This window comes from Dipteris shenzhenensis, chromosome 12, assembly GCF_047967505.1.
Source record: "Dipteris shenzhenensis isolate YYH24624 ecotype China chromosome 12, Dip_SZ_1.0, whole genome shotgun sequence".
NCBI lineage: Eukaryota > Viridiplantae > Streptophyta > Polypodiopsida > Gleicheniales > Dipteridaceae > Dipteris > Dipteris shenzhenensis.
Window position 1 is genome coordinate 4,572,497 of NC_141607.1, and position 16,246 is coordinate 4,588,742.

General features: G+C 41.5%; 1 protein-coding gene across 1 annotated transcript; it reads left to right on the forward strand.

Moving 5' to 3' along the window:
* Positions 1–10,183, forward strand: LOC147895716 (caltractin). Its single transcript, XM_087382997.1, has 7 exons — positions 1–28; positions 9,225–9,320; positions 9,408–9,444; positions 9,530–9,557; positions 9,648–9,800; positions 9,912–10,014; positions 10,122–10,183. The coding sequence occupies exons 1-7, from the start codon at positions 1–3 to the stop codon at positions 10,181–10,183; spliced, it is 507 nt and encodes a 168-aa protein (XP_087239123.1).
* The last annotated feature ends 6,063 nt before the right edge of the window (positions 10,184–16,246 follow it).

The following is a 16,246-nucleotide window of genomic DNA, read 5'->3' on the forward strand; positions in this document are numbered from 1 at the left end:
ATGGGCCAAAGAATGATCTCGCCCAAATGTGCTGCGAACATTATCCCATTGAGATGACAATTCATCAAGCTCGAATGCATCCTGCAACAATTCAACAAACATTAGAAGACCGACAAAATAAATTATACTGAAAGAACATCAAAATAAAAATTATTGTTCGAACTTACCACTACAGCGTCGTCGACTTCTATCCCTTCCTCATTTGCAATGTTGATGGAACCAGGTGCTATGTGATGTTCCATTTGGGAGGTGGATTCTTTCTCCTGACCTGTGTTAAGATGGTGCTCTTCCTGCAAGTCTGTTGACCCTCAAGAAGCCTCTCTATATCCGAGAGGTTATTGAACACATTTTGTTCAATCGGGAGACGGATCTCATGGGGAGGGGAAGGCCGAGGGGAAGGCTGAGGGGAAGGTTGAGGGGAAGGATGAGGGGAAGGTTGAGGGGAAGGATGAGGGGAAGGTTGAGGGGAAGGCTGAGGGGAAGGTTGAGGGTGAGGCTCAGGGGAAGGCTGGGGAAAAGGCTGAGGGGCAGGCTCATGCTCTTGGGGCTAGGGAGTGGGCTCACAGGACTTCGAAGGAGAAGAAGGCTCAAGAGACTGGGGAGTGGGCTCACAGGACTTCGGAGGAGAAGAAGGCTCAAGAGACTAGGGAGTGGGCTCACGGGACTTGGGGGAGTTGGGGGAGGGCTCACGAGAGTCGGGGGAGGCACCACCGAACCCGAATAGGTTCGTGTGCATGGATGCCATGGAGGTGGTGGAGCTAGGGGAGGAAGGGTGGAGGCGGCGTCCAGTGGGTCTAGCAGTGTTCTTCACTCTTGCCATTGAATAATGAGAGTTAGGGTTTTTTTTTAATTTTTATAAGGGACCATCATGTTTTGACATCCCTTTTAATTACATTTAGGGTTTCATCGTGCCCCTAATCCCTGCCCTAACCCCTCCAACCCCCCCACCCTTGTCGCCCTCCCCCCCTTGCCCTCCCCCTACTTGCCCTGCCCACACCCGTCGCCCTCCCCCATACCCCCATCCCCCCTCCCCCCACCCTTGCTACCACTCCATGCCTCCCCTTGCCCTGCCCATGCCCCTCCCTTCTCTCCCCCCTCCTTCACCATGTCCCCACTTTCCCCAACATCATGTGAGTACAAAAATTGTGGTCAAAATAAGCAAGATATTAAAGAGTGAGTACACAAATTGTGGTCAAAATAAGCAATGTATTTATTTCATATTTGTATACAATTACACCATAGCTTTTGTTGGTGGTTGGACCTGTTTGCTCCCTTCTCTCACCCTAGCTTGCAACCAACGTGCGACTCCTTGACTACCTATGGATGCTTTCCAAGCACTATGCCTTCTATTATTTGATACAATTTGAAATGCTTTTGCTAGTTCTGATGCCTTTGCCTTTTCAAACTTCAAAGTCCTTCTTAGTAAACATCTAAAAAACCAGTCGAACATCTCAAGCAATACATTGCTACGAGTGACACCACCACCATGCCTTGAGTTCTTGAAGTAGGCTGTCTTCGCTCTATAGTGTGACTTCTCCATGCCTTGTGTATTCCAAATTGACAAAGGACCCCAATTTTGTACAAACCATGGTCCTTCATAGCATAAATACAATCTTTCACAAAAGCTAGCTAGACCCAAGGTAGAGAACCCATCCAATCATATCACCCCCTCTAAATATAATTAAATGATTCTAGACATGGTAATCTACATATGCAACATACATGGGATGGTATATTACATTTTCCCACATCCCAATTACCCTTGAGCTTGGGGGGGTCAGTCATCTTATGTAACCCTATCACATGAGCTCAGCAGAAGGATATTTTTAATTTCTAAAATTTATAGAATTTGACTTACGTAAGGGTTTATTTAAAATGATTTTAGCAAAAAATTACAAATTTGTATAGAAAAAGGGTACATCTTATCAATGAAAAATCTACGGATAAGGGATTTTACAAATAAACCTTGAATGCACGTGATATAGATAGTTTATACATAGTGCCCCCCCCGAGCCCTTGAGGAAGCATCTACTTACACTATGATCAAGAGACATCATGCTATGTCAAATGATGTCAATATTTCACACTAGTGAAGAAGCTAGCAATGCTTTGCATGGAGAGGTATGATATAATAAAGCTCCATACATTTGAGAAAGATCTTGAGAAGACTAGAATATATTATTTTATTTTGGATTTGTATCATGTTAGAACAATCTAGAGAATTGCAAATAATACAATCATTTTTATGTCTATAATGTATGCTCTTTTTTCTTCTTTTGAGTCTATAATGTATGCAATCTATATTGCTTGTATACCTTGACAATCCAATATGTCCTTCCTTCTTAGAAAGTGCACTAAATTGCAAATGCTAAATGCAATATCCAGTTTATAACATATTATAAGTAGCGTACCTTGATGTAGCAGTGGGATTTTGCCTACAAAGAGGGGAAGTGGGAAGTGGTATGAGATGGGAAATGCCTCATTGAGCTATCCCTTCTCCCATCTAGGGGGGCTGGGCTGATTAGAATCGAGATATCAAGACCTTGTTCTACATTATTTGGAATTGTAATGGAACCTTATCATCAGAACTAGGGAAGCTCTCATAGGTTCCAATTAACACCTGCCCCATCCACCATGAAGCCTCTAAATTTTGCATAGGAACCCGTTCTTTATTACTTTCTCATTACTGAGAACTACCAAAACTTTATATGTGCACCATTATCTTCAATCTTGAATTCACATGTAGTAATGGTAAGAAGCTCGATGGTTCATACACATGGGAACCCATGGTAGACCATCCTATACCCCGGTGGACATGATCAAAGTGCAACCATTGTTGTCCCAAGCTCTCACCTGACGTCATTTTATTCGCCAAACTTGTAAGGTATGGATTCTCACCCAATAGTAAACACCTTAAAGACATGAGATTGATGATCATCCGAGAGCTAGAAAAAGGATACTTTGCAGGAATGTATATCTATAGCGTCGTTTTAAGTCTAGCAATGAATCAATCCCACAATCCATGCCTTTAATTTGCTTGAGTACATAGTCCTTTGAATCCTCCTTCTTTGCAACAACAAGGGGGTTTCACTATGCATAACTCTAAAATATCATGTGCATTCAAGGCTTCTTTCACTACAAGACATGGGCCACTTTTCGATGCTGATACTGACGCTAAATATAAAGGAAAAAAAATTTAACAAGTGAAAGAATTATGGTTAAATGTTACAATGGAGGTCTACATTTTCATGTTACAATGTTACAAAAAAGGTCTAAAAAATGGCAAAAGTATTGCCAAGGTTGAGAATGGCAGATTTGCTAAAGTAATGTGCTAAAGTGCCGAATTCAAAAATGGCAAATCTTTTGAAGTAATGCACTTATGACCTTCATTCCCATCCTTATCATCTACAACTTCCCCAATGCTACTCACGAGGTAGTGGACATCCTCAGGCAAAACGTAGTTCCAAGGATGCATGGTGGATGGAGTAGCGGAACCTGAACAATTTCCAGGTGCAATTCTTAGCCGTTGGCTTACTACTATTCACACGAGTCCTTTCCTATCTAATAATTGGAATATGACGCCTTTGTTTGCAATGCCAGTAGGACTATTGCGGCTTCCAACTGTTGCATGCTCTGATGCAACTCTACTACTCTACTCTATTTTTTGTGTAGCTCTACTATACTATGTTTCCCACTCTACTTCTCGCAAAGCTTCCTCCCTTCATTGAACAAAAAGGCAATGCATAGGTAGTAAGGAAAACAGAAGGAGAATCAGTCGATTAGCCTTCGGGCTCTCTGGCTAGAGATGCCATATTGGCAAAGTGCAAGGAACAATGTGTGTCTGCTTGTGGCTTTGTTTAGAAACACACAGAGTGTAGAGAGCTCTCTCCATTAGGGGAGAATTGGGGTCTCAAAAGGGCCTCATAAGGAATGGATTAAGAAATGGATTAGTCCTAATGAAAGGGCCAAGGTAGGTCCCAAAAAGTCCTAACCCCCCCTCACCTAGGTGGGTTAAGCCCACAAGTGACCCCACCTCTTACACCTCTTACACAACTCTTACTCCTAGGTGGGAGCCAAAATTTTCAAAATTCAAAAATTCAAAATTTAAAAATTCAGATTTTGAATTCCCTCCCTCCTTCTCTCTCATCCCTCCCTCCCTCCCCATCCTCCCTCCCCCTCCCTCACTCCCCCTCCTCACTCTCTCCTCCCCTTCCCTCCCCCCCCCTCCCTCCCTCCCTCCTCCCCCTCCCCTCTCCTCCCTTCCCCCTCCTCACTCCCTCCTCCCCCTCCCTCCTCCTCCCCCTCCCTCCCTCCCTCCTCCACACCTGCTCCTTCTGCCCTCCCCCTCCCTCCCTCCCCCATGCCTGCTCCTCCTGCCCTCCCCTTCCCTCCTCCTTCACTGCTGTTCCTCCTCCCCCCTCGCTCCTGCTCCTCCATCCTCCCTCCTTCCTCCTCCATGCCTACTCATCCTCACCCTCCACACCTGCTGCCCCTTTCCTCCTCTTCAACTACTGGTCCTCCCTCCCCCATCCCTCCTCCTCCTAACCCTCCCTCTTCTTGCATGCTGCTCCTTCAAGCCTGCATCTCCACACCTTCTCCTTCTCTACACTCCTTTAGTCATGGCACCATTCGAGGATGTCTCCAACAAGTACCAGCTCCACTTAGAGTTGGAGGCTGAATATGCAAGCACACGTAGTCTAGGATTGAGGGGAGCTTCCAAAATCCAGAGTCTTCGTTCGCAAGGAAAGAAGCACCTTGGACTGTGAGATGTGCACGGCGAGAAACAAACCAATGTGCAAGAGAAATGCTTGGAGGGTACCATTGCGTAAGGGGCACAATGACTTGGAAGAGTAAAAAGAAATCTGGCTTGCAAACCTTTGAGATGAATGCTTTCAACTCGACAAGAAGGGGAGCAAGAAACCATATCATTGTTCTGGGGTCAACAGAGGTGGTGCCCAAGGTGGATGGAATTTGAGAAGTAGAATGGGGTTCAGGAGGTCGCTGGAGCACTTCCAGGGCCAATGCAGCTTCCCGCTCCTCAGCTTCTTCATCTATGGGCTCTTCATTGTAGATATTGGGCTCATCTACAGAAATAAGAGGATCGGAAAGGGCAGGGGCAGGGTCAGGCTTGAGGCCTCCTCTTCCATTTGTCCCTCCTAGAGAAGGAAAAGAAAGGTCATTTCCCAGGATAGGGACCTATTTCCTATGTTTCTGATGACTCCACATGCTAGGAGGTCATCAGTGTCCACCTCCCTAAAACCTAGGGGTGTGAGCTGGGCTCGAAAGCAATCTAAACGCTTCACGAACCTAGGTTCTTGATTGAACAAGTACTTCAAATAATCAATTGGGACCCATCTTTTTGTAGAGGGTGCAATTGCAAGACTTACTCCTTTGAGGAATGTCATTGCTTAGGTAGTCCCTTCACCATAGTCTGACTGTAGCACATCGTCCTTTCATAGAGATGCTAGAGAACGATACAAAGTTCCTGAAGTCAAAGCTATTCGACAAGAAGATTGAAGGTAGGTTCCTAATTAACATGCATGACCCAGTCACAAGACTTACTCCTTTGAGGAATGTCGTTGCTTAGGTAGTCCCTTCGCCATAGTCTGACTGCAGCACAGTGCAATTTATGAAGGTTTCCCAGTTTTCCATCTTTATGTCCTCTTGCATAGTACCATGTCATAAGTCTAGTGAGCTTGTTTCCATTGTACAGCACAAGGCCATCATCTTTGTTTCTTTCTAGGAAGATAGGAGCCTTACTACTTTACAGTAGAGTGCTTTGCTTTTGGGAGGAGGATAGTTGATATGCAAAACTCACGATGTAGTCTTGCATGTACTCGATGAGGTCTTCAAAATCATCTTAGGCTCCCAAGTAGGTGCCTAGGACATCTATGCTCTTATCAAAGACTGGAAATAGCTCCTCCTCTCTATCAATTAATGGAGTATGGGAGATGAAATCGTGGAAGGCAGACCTAGCAGAATCCATGGTAGTTTGGTAGCTAGGAGAACTATGGCTATGATAGTGAAACTTTGAAACTAAAGTAACTTTATAATCTATATATACCCAAATGTTCTAAATATAAAAAATAAAAAGAATTATGAAAATTTTGGAAAAAACTTGACATTGACATAAAACAAAACCATCCAAAACGTCAAAATAAATTGCACCACTATTAATTGGAAAATGTCAAAATCCACAATTGTTCCACCCCACATTGTTTACAATCTTCAATATTGCAGGAGGGATAAAAGTGGCACTATGCACGAGCTTCTCTGCACACTTTCCTACCTTTTCACCATTTAAGATAAAGTGAAAGGATTTTTGGAAAAAACTTCTCTCCTACCTATTTAAGTGGATGTTCTCAGAGTGTTGCCCAAGGACCATGCCAAGCGTGCAAAGACATGCACCTCCCATATTGAAAATGGCATGATTGACATCATTAATATACACTCAGATTGATTAGCTATAGAGTCAATTATTGTTGTTTTTATATGATGGATTTGAGACTCAAGTAGAATCTATTAATTTGATGCATTATAATATGGAATAATTTTGCAAAGTTGCTTGTGTTATTAATGAGTATATTGCTTTCATGCTAGCAAAAGTCATCTTCTCTATATTATAGTTAAATGTTTTTGTTTTCATTGATCTAAAGTTGAAATTTTCAAATCTCATAATTGTGGTTTTAATGCTAACTAAACACATTTATGGCAATAAATTATATGAATTATGACATAGCATGCAAAATCAAACTCACATAATTTTATTTTTTCGATTTGCAGCTGGCAAGCATGTTCTCTCCAAACAAAATGATGATGAAGTGAATTCCTATAATGGACCAAATGACAATAACAATTCACAACCACCACCCCATTACCTTTCATCCAATGCTAAAGCTATTGTCCCTAGCAAAGAGAATTTTGTAGGTGGTGGAAATTCATTAGTGTCCTTGGCCATAACCCAACTATTTGAATGTGTACCTCATAGGTTTGTGTTCGAAGGCAAGTTGCTTGCTAAGTATGGTACTTATTACAAAGTACCAAATGCCAAATATGCTATCTTTTTGAAAGCTAATTTGATAGACAAGCTTTGCTCCCATACTATCACATTGGTTGTACCCTCGACCTACATTCACCAATTTGTTAACTTCTTGCAAGTCGGGAAATTTGATAGAATTGAGGGTGCCAGTGTTGTTCCAAAGGAACAAGTGATGGAGGAACCTCAAAATTTTCTCTACTCGTTGATGCAACCACATACATTATTAGAGGAGAACCTTTTGATGGCAACCTTCTTTTGGAACCCGATCATTCTCTATGCACATATGTGCCTTGGGCAGTAGAAATGATAAACTTTTGCAATTGGAATGTGGCAAATGTTGTGGGAACCTTTTCAATTGTGATCATTAAGGTTACTAGCGAGGATGGGATGATTGATCAAATCATTGTTGCTGATGGACCTAGGGACCAAGATCAAGCTACTATAAGTGAATTTTTCTTGTGATATCATAGGTTTAAACTAAATGTTTCAACAACTTATACCCTCTATTGTTGTGTTTGATTTTGGTGATTGAAGCTTGCATTTGTCAAAGAGTGTAAATCCACACTTACACAACTCATACAAGAGTTCAATGAAGATGGGGTGGTTACGTATGTGCTTAAGAATGTCTCATTCTTAAAAGCAGAGGGAACCATTTGTGTGTTTGATTTCACGGTACTAAATGAGCTTGCAGATGGACCAACAAAGGATGGATTAAAGGAAGCATTTGTAGCCCAAGTGTCACGCTTGTGTTATGGTACAAAGGTAATTCTTAAAACATATCTCAGCTTCTTCAATGTAAATGCATCCATAACACTTCTTTGCTTTTTGTAGGTGTTTGGTATCTTGCGCTTTACAAATGTCAATGCCGATTTGATTGAGCACGAGTGCAAAGTTGTGGAGGCCTCCGCGTCAGCCATGACCCTCTTCGGCCTTATTGCTATTCTTGCAAAAGCGCCCAAAGTATTATGCAAGTTGCTTGCTTGACAACTGATATACTATAGCGTGGTGGTGAGCATGTGCCTCTACAAATCAGAGGACCATACGTGGATCTCCTATTTCATTTATGTGTTCCTTTTCTTGACATGTATGACCAAGATGTAATGCTAGAATGTGGCAAACATAAATTGACAAAAACTAGTGGGAGATTCACTGTCAATAGCTCTGGTTTTGTTATTGCATTTGAAGCAAGTGAATGAAATAAAAAACATCTATTTCCTTCTAATAATTCTTTTTGTGGAATCTCAAATACAAACAATGGATTTAGATGCATTATTGCAAAGCAAATTCTTAGTTCATGACTTGGACTTTATGAAGAGCCCAATGAATACAAATGCTCTCTTATGTCTTAAACATATATATCAAACCCTTATATATGAACAATTGTTAGAGATCTTGTTCCAAAAAGCAATATCTAACCCAAGTACAAATAGGCACATTCTTTCTTTATTGTAATTCCAAGCATATTGCCCCCTTGAAGAATATTGCATTTTCCAAAAGTTGCACCCCATGGATGCTCATGTTCTTCCGAACCTCTTTTAACCTTCCTCCTCTATCCAAACCTCCGCAATGCTCCAAGTGGCAGGTTTGGGATAAATCTCCTTTATATATAGAAGAATAGTCTCCTTTAGATATAGAAAGAAAAGAAGAAAGAAGAAAGAAGATGAAACTCGAAAGGTGTTACAAAACAGGAATAGTCAAGGGAAAGGATGAAGGATGGAAGGTGTAAATGAGGCGTTCGTTTGTGGGTGGCCGTTGCATAACCATGTGTTGGGGTGGTTGTTTACGAGAAGTTGTTCTTGCCATTGCTTCTCTCTTGTCGCGCGTATTACAAAATACCCATAAGCCTCTACATTATCTCTCAACGATCTCAGCTTCTCTTCTTCATCTTCCACATCCTACTCGATTACTAAGCAGCTCTAATCCTTCAACCGCCATGGTAAGCATCATCCCTGCAGACTTCTCTTGCCTGAACTATTTGCCTCGTAACTAGGCCAGCCATAATCCCATGCCGGCTCTATCGCTGATTTCGAGACCCTGTACGTGGCATATGGCTGTGATACATTCTTCGTAGACGTGGAAATGCTTTTTGTTCCCTTCGTTCTATTTTCCTTTCTAGATCATGCCAATGACGACATACATGCTTGGATATCCCAGTCGAGCTTTCGTAAAGGTGTTGGAGCTGCAAGGCGCGACAAAAACAAGGGCCGGAATCAAGGACTTACAGAAGAGCAGAAGCAGGAGATCAGAGAAGCTTTTGACCTGTTCGATACCGATGGCTCAGGTTATGTCTCATGGGTATAATAGAGCAGGTGAAACAGTATACTTCTCCGCGCTCTGCTGAAATGAAGTGTTGTCACTCTTAATGCAGGCACTATCGACGCCAAGGAGTTGAAGGTTGCGATGAGGTAATAGCTTCGCTTTGTACTGTCGTAGAAGACTTCCGCGTTGAATGATGAGCGTTTAGCTAATCTTTTCTGTTTTCTGCTGCAGAGCTCTAGGATTTGAACCAAAGAAGGAGGTAAAGGCTTTTACGTGTATGCTTTCGGAAACGGAAGCTAATCCTTTTCAAATGTGATTGTAAACGAAGTGCATGCCGCCATACCCGCAGGAAATCAAGAAAATGATTGCAGATATCGACAAAGACGGCAGCGGGACGATCGACTTTGAGGAGTTTTTGCAGATGATGACGACGAAGATGGGGGAGCGCGACTCCAAAGAAGAAATTATGAAAGCGTTCAGGCTATTCGATGACGACGAGACGGTAAAATCACGTTGGCTGGCTGATGTTAGATCCCGATCAAGATTCTATGCTGCCATTAAAGAAGTAAACAAAACCGTTGTAGGACTTACAAGCTGTTGGCGATCTGGGCAGGGAAAGATTTCCTTCAAGAATCTAAAGAGGGTAGCCAAGGAGCTGGGTGAAAATATGACGGACGAGGAGCTGCAGGAGATGATCGACGAAGCAGACCGTGATGGTAAGAGAAATGTACGGGATATGTGCAATGGCTGGTTTTCCTGTTATACGACAGAGATGCATCATGCAACTGAGTGTGCGCTCTTGGATGTATCTCCTTTTGTGCAGGAGATGGTGAGATCAATGAAGAGGAATTCTACAGAATTATGAAGAAGACGAGCTTGTTTTAGACAACGCTTCACTATCATATACGATCGAGAAAGGCTTCACTCTATGATATAGCTAGTGTACATGTGCATTATGCGGACAAGCTTCACTATCATATACGATCAAAATGTTTTTTTTTTCCATGTATGGATGTAGGAAAGGGAAGCATATATACAAAGAACAAACCCTCATAAGCTTGAAGTTTTGGTGAGTCAAATACTCTCTCTCTAAACATGTACAAAAGAGAGAGAGAGAGAGAGAGAACGTAGGCATATTCTCTTCTCTATAAAGGGCTATTATGTGTACAGTGTGTGACTAGTGTGAGGATTTTAACATATGCACATGTACACTCGCTCTCATGTACATACACAAAGCATGTAGGCACTTCTTTATATAGGGGAAGCATTTGTGTGACTAATGCTAGGAACCACCTCACACATGACGTCATGCATACAATAGTCTCATCATGCAATTGCAAGTGTAGTGTGCACACATGCATGTGCAAATGTGTACACATACACACACACATGTACACTTGTATGCAAGTGAATAAGCACATATGGCAAACACACAAACCCCCCCCCCCAAAAAAAAAACATGCATTTGCCCATGCACTCACATTTTCCCATGCCCTAGGCCCAAAATGTGCAGACTCACCCAAAATATTTAGCATGGAGCCTCATTTCTCCCCATCATTAGCATACTTTCATGAAGTATTTTGGTAGTTTCACTCAATTTGAGTAATGGCATCTTCTTGTCTTTGATGGAACATGCACCGTAAGAGCATATTATCCTCGAATTACATGAAGATGAACACTTAGGAGGTTCACCTAATTAAATTTTAGTGTACCACGTGCATTCAAAAGGAAGGGTATTTTAATTTATCTTTTGGAAAAATTTAATAGGTTTACAATAACAGGAGGGGTTTTTGAATTCAACTTTAGAAAAAAATCACTTAATTCATAAGTAAAGAAGGGTGTTTTTATTGGGGGGGAAATTTTAGTTGAGGGATCCTTTAAATATCCCTTGAAGCACATGATACATAGGGTTTCTAAGTAGTGCACACCCAAGGATGAACATGTGCCATGATTGCCACCTTATGAGCCATCAAAGGGATTTGACTTATGCTTATCTAGAGAAAATATTCGCAATGAGCGATAAATATCATATAGACAAAAAAGTGAACTAGCATGTTTTGGCAATGTTTTCCTTTGAATTAGCTGAAACTTCCTTATTCATGTCATTATAGTGCTCTTTATATTATACGTGATTTGTGCAATCATTAATTAAAGTCTCCTATTATTACGGTTCCCCCCTCATGTACATTGATAAGTAATTTAACATCCTTAGGTGTGTGGGAGGGGCAGTAAGAGAAGGGGGGAGGCTCCTTCTCCAATGTTTAGCATATGTCGCACGGCCATGCATGTGCATGCGTGCACATACACACACACAATGCGCACATGCACATGCACATGCATGCACGCATGCACACATACACACATCCCCTTGGGGACCCTTGCAATCAAGGGGTGTGCGTACAGCTTTATACACTTCCAATATGTCAAATGGGAACTATGGACTAGGGGATATAGGCTTTTGAGACTTTTGATAATGTGAAAGGGGTTTGCTATAAGAGCTGCGGGTGCTTGAGGTTTTCTCTTGGGATTACATTAGCAATTTTGGAGGAATATGCCTCTTATAATATTTGCCCTTGGATCTTTGAGATAGGAATAATAAATTGGCTTAATACTTGGGCGCATAACTCAAGAAAGGTATCTCTAGATAGTGGAGATTGGTTGGATCGCAGTTCCAAGAAGGATCATAAAAGATCACGAGGACCATACGGTGTATGAAAGGATAGGGAAGCCCATTACACAGCTGGGTGGAAATGAACTCCAAGATGAAGACATCAGCAAGTACACATCCACCTCCCTTGAAATAGCCTCCCTGAGTTGATGACTCTCCGAGTTCCCTGGAGTGATGGACTCAAACTAGAGCTCATGTTGGTCTGCCGCTCACGCTCTTCTTCTTCTTCTACCAGGATGGGCTGATGATGGACTCAAACTAGAGCTCATGTTGGTCTGCCGCTCACGCTCTTCTTCTTCTTCTACCAGGATGGGCTGACAATGGAAAATGGATGGACCCTGAACGATTTCCAGATGCAATTCTTGGCTGCTGGCTTACTACTATTCACACGAGTCCTTGCCTATCTGATAATTGGAATATGAAACCTTTGTTTGCAATGCCAGTAGGACTATTGCGGCTTCCAACTGTTGCATGCTCTGGTGCAGCTCTACTCTACTCTACTCTACTCTATTTTTTGTGTAACTCTACTATACTGCGTAGTCCCACTCTATTTCTCGCAAAGCTTCCTCTCTTCGTTGAACAAAAAGGCAATGCATAGGTAGTAAGGAAAAGAGAAGGAGAGTCAGTCGATTAGCCTTTGGGCTTTCTGGCTAGAGATGCCATACTGGCAAAGTGCAAGGAACAACGTGTGTGTGCTCGCGGCTTTGTTCAAAAACACACAGAGCGTAGAGAGCTCTCTCCTATATTCATTCGTTGCGTATCCTACGTGACCAGATTTCGTTATATATGGTCATGAACGGGAGCTTCAGTGGTCATGCTTGGACCTTCGGTGGTCCATTACGTGCAAATTCCTCACTCATGGACCTTGCTGTTGTCTCTGAGGCAGGAACGGATCTTCTCGGTGAACTTGTTCTGCAAGGACACCCTAGATCGTCCCTAATTGACTTTTTTTGGCCTACTGTCTCAAGCCTTATTTCGTCTCTTGTGAGGCCTGTGATAATAAGACAGGCCTGATAAAATTTTAGGAACTAAGTTTCTCCCGCGTTCTACGTTTCATGGTTATCACGGGCCCTTATTCAAGGATTCACTTGCATGAACTTCAGTGATCCTAGTTACTTTTACGAGGTGGCCATTTACTTTCCCATATACTAGAAAGCGAGATCTATGAAAAGAGAAAGCACTTGGACAACCATACTGGATAAAGAAGCACAAGTAGAGTCTATCTGCGTAGACATCTACGTAAGCTATTATTGTAGATTTCATTACGCTGAGAAACAACACATCTCATGAAGCAACGACTCAGATGAGAAACTTTTGGGAAGGAATGAAAATTCAAACGTAGAGATGGGTCTCTCGCACACTACGTGTGTATAACTATTGCACGGAAATGTCAAAAGGAGATGATGTTCAAGTAGCTCGCCCTACGAAAGAGGATTATTGCTACTAGACTATGCTACGGCTACTAGTATCGGGGGGATCAAGTAGTTGCACCCGGACTGTTTTATTCGTATTGACCGTATGGATGGTCTCTCCTTGGAATTATTATATTACTTATATACTCTATTACAAGGAAAAGAAGAGAGCGAGAAATGTAATAGATTCTCTTAGCATTTTTTCTATCGAGGATTCTCTTATAGAATCCTTAAATGTATGGGATGACCATTATAGCATATGTATCTTAAATGTTTATGACTCCATTATAGTTCTTACATCTTCTACAAGAGGAATCCCTCGAATTGGTGCTTACATCTCACTACAAGAATCGGGAATCTTTGGTTGTTCTAAAGCTAGATGTATCTTAAATGTTTATGACTCCATTATAGTTCTTGCATCTTCTACAAGAGGAATCCCTCAAATTGGTGCTTACATCTCACTACAAGAACCGGGAATCTCTGGTTGTCCCAATGTTCAAGAACTCACACTCTATGTTGCTAGCTAGTCGAGAAACTATATGCTACTAGTGGCTAGATGAGAGACAAGGATTGTCTAGAAACTTTATGTCTATCCTGTGCTAAGCATAGATTTGTCCCTCGATATAGGGGCATAATATGTATGTCCTGATATGTTGGTCCCTAGATATAGGGGGATGGTATGTTGTTTCTACTCATAAATTTATCTTGGGATCAGTTTGGGTTTTATAATTAATGTTAACGGCTTGTGTTTTTCGAAATACATGGATAATTCATGTCCTTGCTTGCCTTCAAAACTTGGTAAATTTGCTTTACAAATTTGGTAACATGACTTTACACGTAGGATGATCTTCGACTATTTAAATTAGGTAATGGCATGGTTGATCTACTTTGGACATGAACTTATGACTTGGGGAGCTTTAATCAATAACTTGAAAGTTTCCCTACTTAGGATATGCCAAAAACTTCCTTGAAACTAGTCGATAAGCCTTAATAGTAGAATAGAGGATGTTTCAAGGAGAAATTTCACAAGGGTCTTCTATGACTATTGACATTGGGAATTACCCTTAAAGAATTATACAAATTACAACTTGTCAAGATGTTTGTAACGTGGAGAAAGCTAGGAATGACAGATTTTGGGTGTATTATATGGTTATGGCTTCTTGGAAAGAACTTATTTTCACAACAACACAAAGCAACTATAGATGCACTTGATAGACGTGCAAAATAGTAGGCGCGTCTATAGGCATTGCTTGAATAGAGAAATTACGGGCTCGTCTAATAGCGCATCTAATAGGTCGGTTATTTGCGCATGTATTGACACGTCTATTAGCGCGTCTACACTGAGAAAATACGGGCCTGTCTAATACTGCATCTGTTAGAGCATCTATTTGTGCGTGTATTAGCACGTCTATTAGCACGTCTACACTAAGAATTAGATGCGTATTTAGACGTGTATTTAGACACAAAACAGAGAATACAGAAAGTGAGATTTTGGTGTACATCACTACTTTCCAAACATTGCCCATGATTACCAAAGCACATAATTTTAACAAAAATATCAATGCTTTTTTGCAAGCCCACATATACAAGAATTAAGTGAGGTGAGGAGAATGAGACAATATGTAAAATAATTTTGCTAATATCAATGATGGGCTACGGTTCAATCTCATCCTCAATGAGATCAACCCTTGCCAAACTATCTACTTCAAAATCCAAACAAGTGTTTAGATCTACAAATACATTCAACCCACTGCTACTTGTGCTACTCATGTGCTCATCGAAATCAGCATCACCAATGGTAGGCTCGTCCTCACGGGTAATGGCCTCAATATCTATATCTCCTATCTCATGATCATCCTCCTCTCTCGTATCACGGTCATCATCACCTCTATGGCCATGATCATCATCCATACGCTCCATATTAGTAAATGTACTATACATCACTTTGGAACGTGGCATAATAGGTATGACATGTCACCATCTATTATTATCCACCATTGGTTGATAGACAACCTAATTTAAACACAAATACAATCATGTTATTTTTCTTGCATCGAAGGTGTCAAATATTTAAAAGCGAGTATTTTTATATGTGTGTACAATACCTGTTCACATTGTTGCGGTAGTACTAGTGTCTCCTTCTTACTTTGCGAAAACTTTGTGGAGTCAATAGTTACAAAGCCACTTGTATGGCGTTTGATTGTTGCATTAGGGCCTCTTTCCACCACGTCCTTAGACCACTTTACATCCAAAACATACACAAAGAAGCGTCGAAAGTCAAGCTTAATAATATCTTGGATTATGCCACAATAATCATCCATGGCTCCATTGGCTCCCTCAAAGCTAGCAATGATGCCGCAATCTTGTGTGTTTCTCTTATCATCAATCCGTTGTATTCGAAAATGCTTGCCCTCACACCATATAGCATTGAACATAGTGCACTACACCAAGAAAAAATCAATTAAATAAGCAATCTAAATTATTGAAAGCTCCTAACTTATGCATAACATTCTATATACTGACCTTGCTCATGCATCCCCTAGCATACTCCCATTCTTCCATTGTGATATGCATCCCCTCCTCTTTCTTTGTTTTCTTCATTGTGTCAAGTAGCCAATCCACATGAATATCCTTTGGAAGTGCTCTTAGATACTGAGGGTATGGCAGACGAGATCTGTGGTGTGTACGAAAGAGGGCCCTTTCTTCTTGTCTTCTTGCCTTTGCATCCTCGTATCTTGTCACCCATCTTTTCATCACATCACTATTAAGCACGCAATAGAGGTTGATATTATTAAGCAACTCTGTGTCTATTACTTTGTTGTGTCCTTTCCCTTGAGGCATAATAGAGGTCATCCTTAGGTCTTCATC

Bases quoted from the DNA above. Each gene is read 5' to 3' on its own strand.
- LOC147895716 (XM_087382997.1), top strand. From the start codon at position 1: ATGGGCCAAAGAATGATCTCGCCCAAAT. The intron at 9,558-9,647 runs GTAAAGGCTTTT...CCATACCCGCAG, and splicing joins GATTTGAACCAAAGAAGGAG to GAAATCAAGAAAATGATTGC. The intron at 10,015-10,121 runs GTAAGAGAAATG...CCTTTTGTGCAG, and splicing joins CGACGAAGCAGACCGTGATG to GAGATGGTGAGATCAATGAA.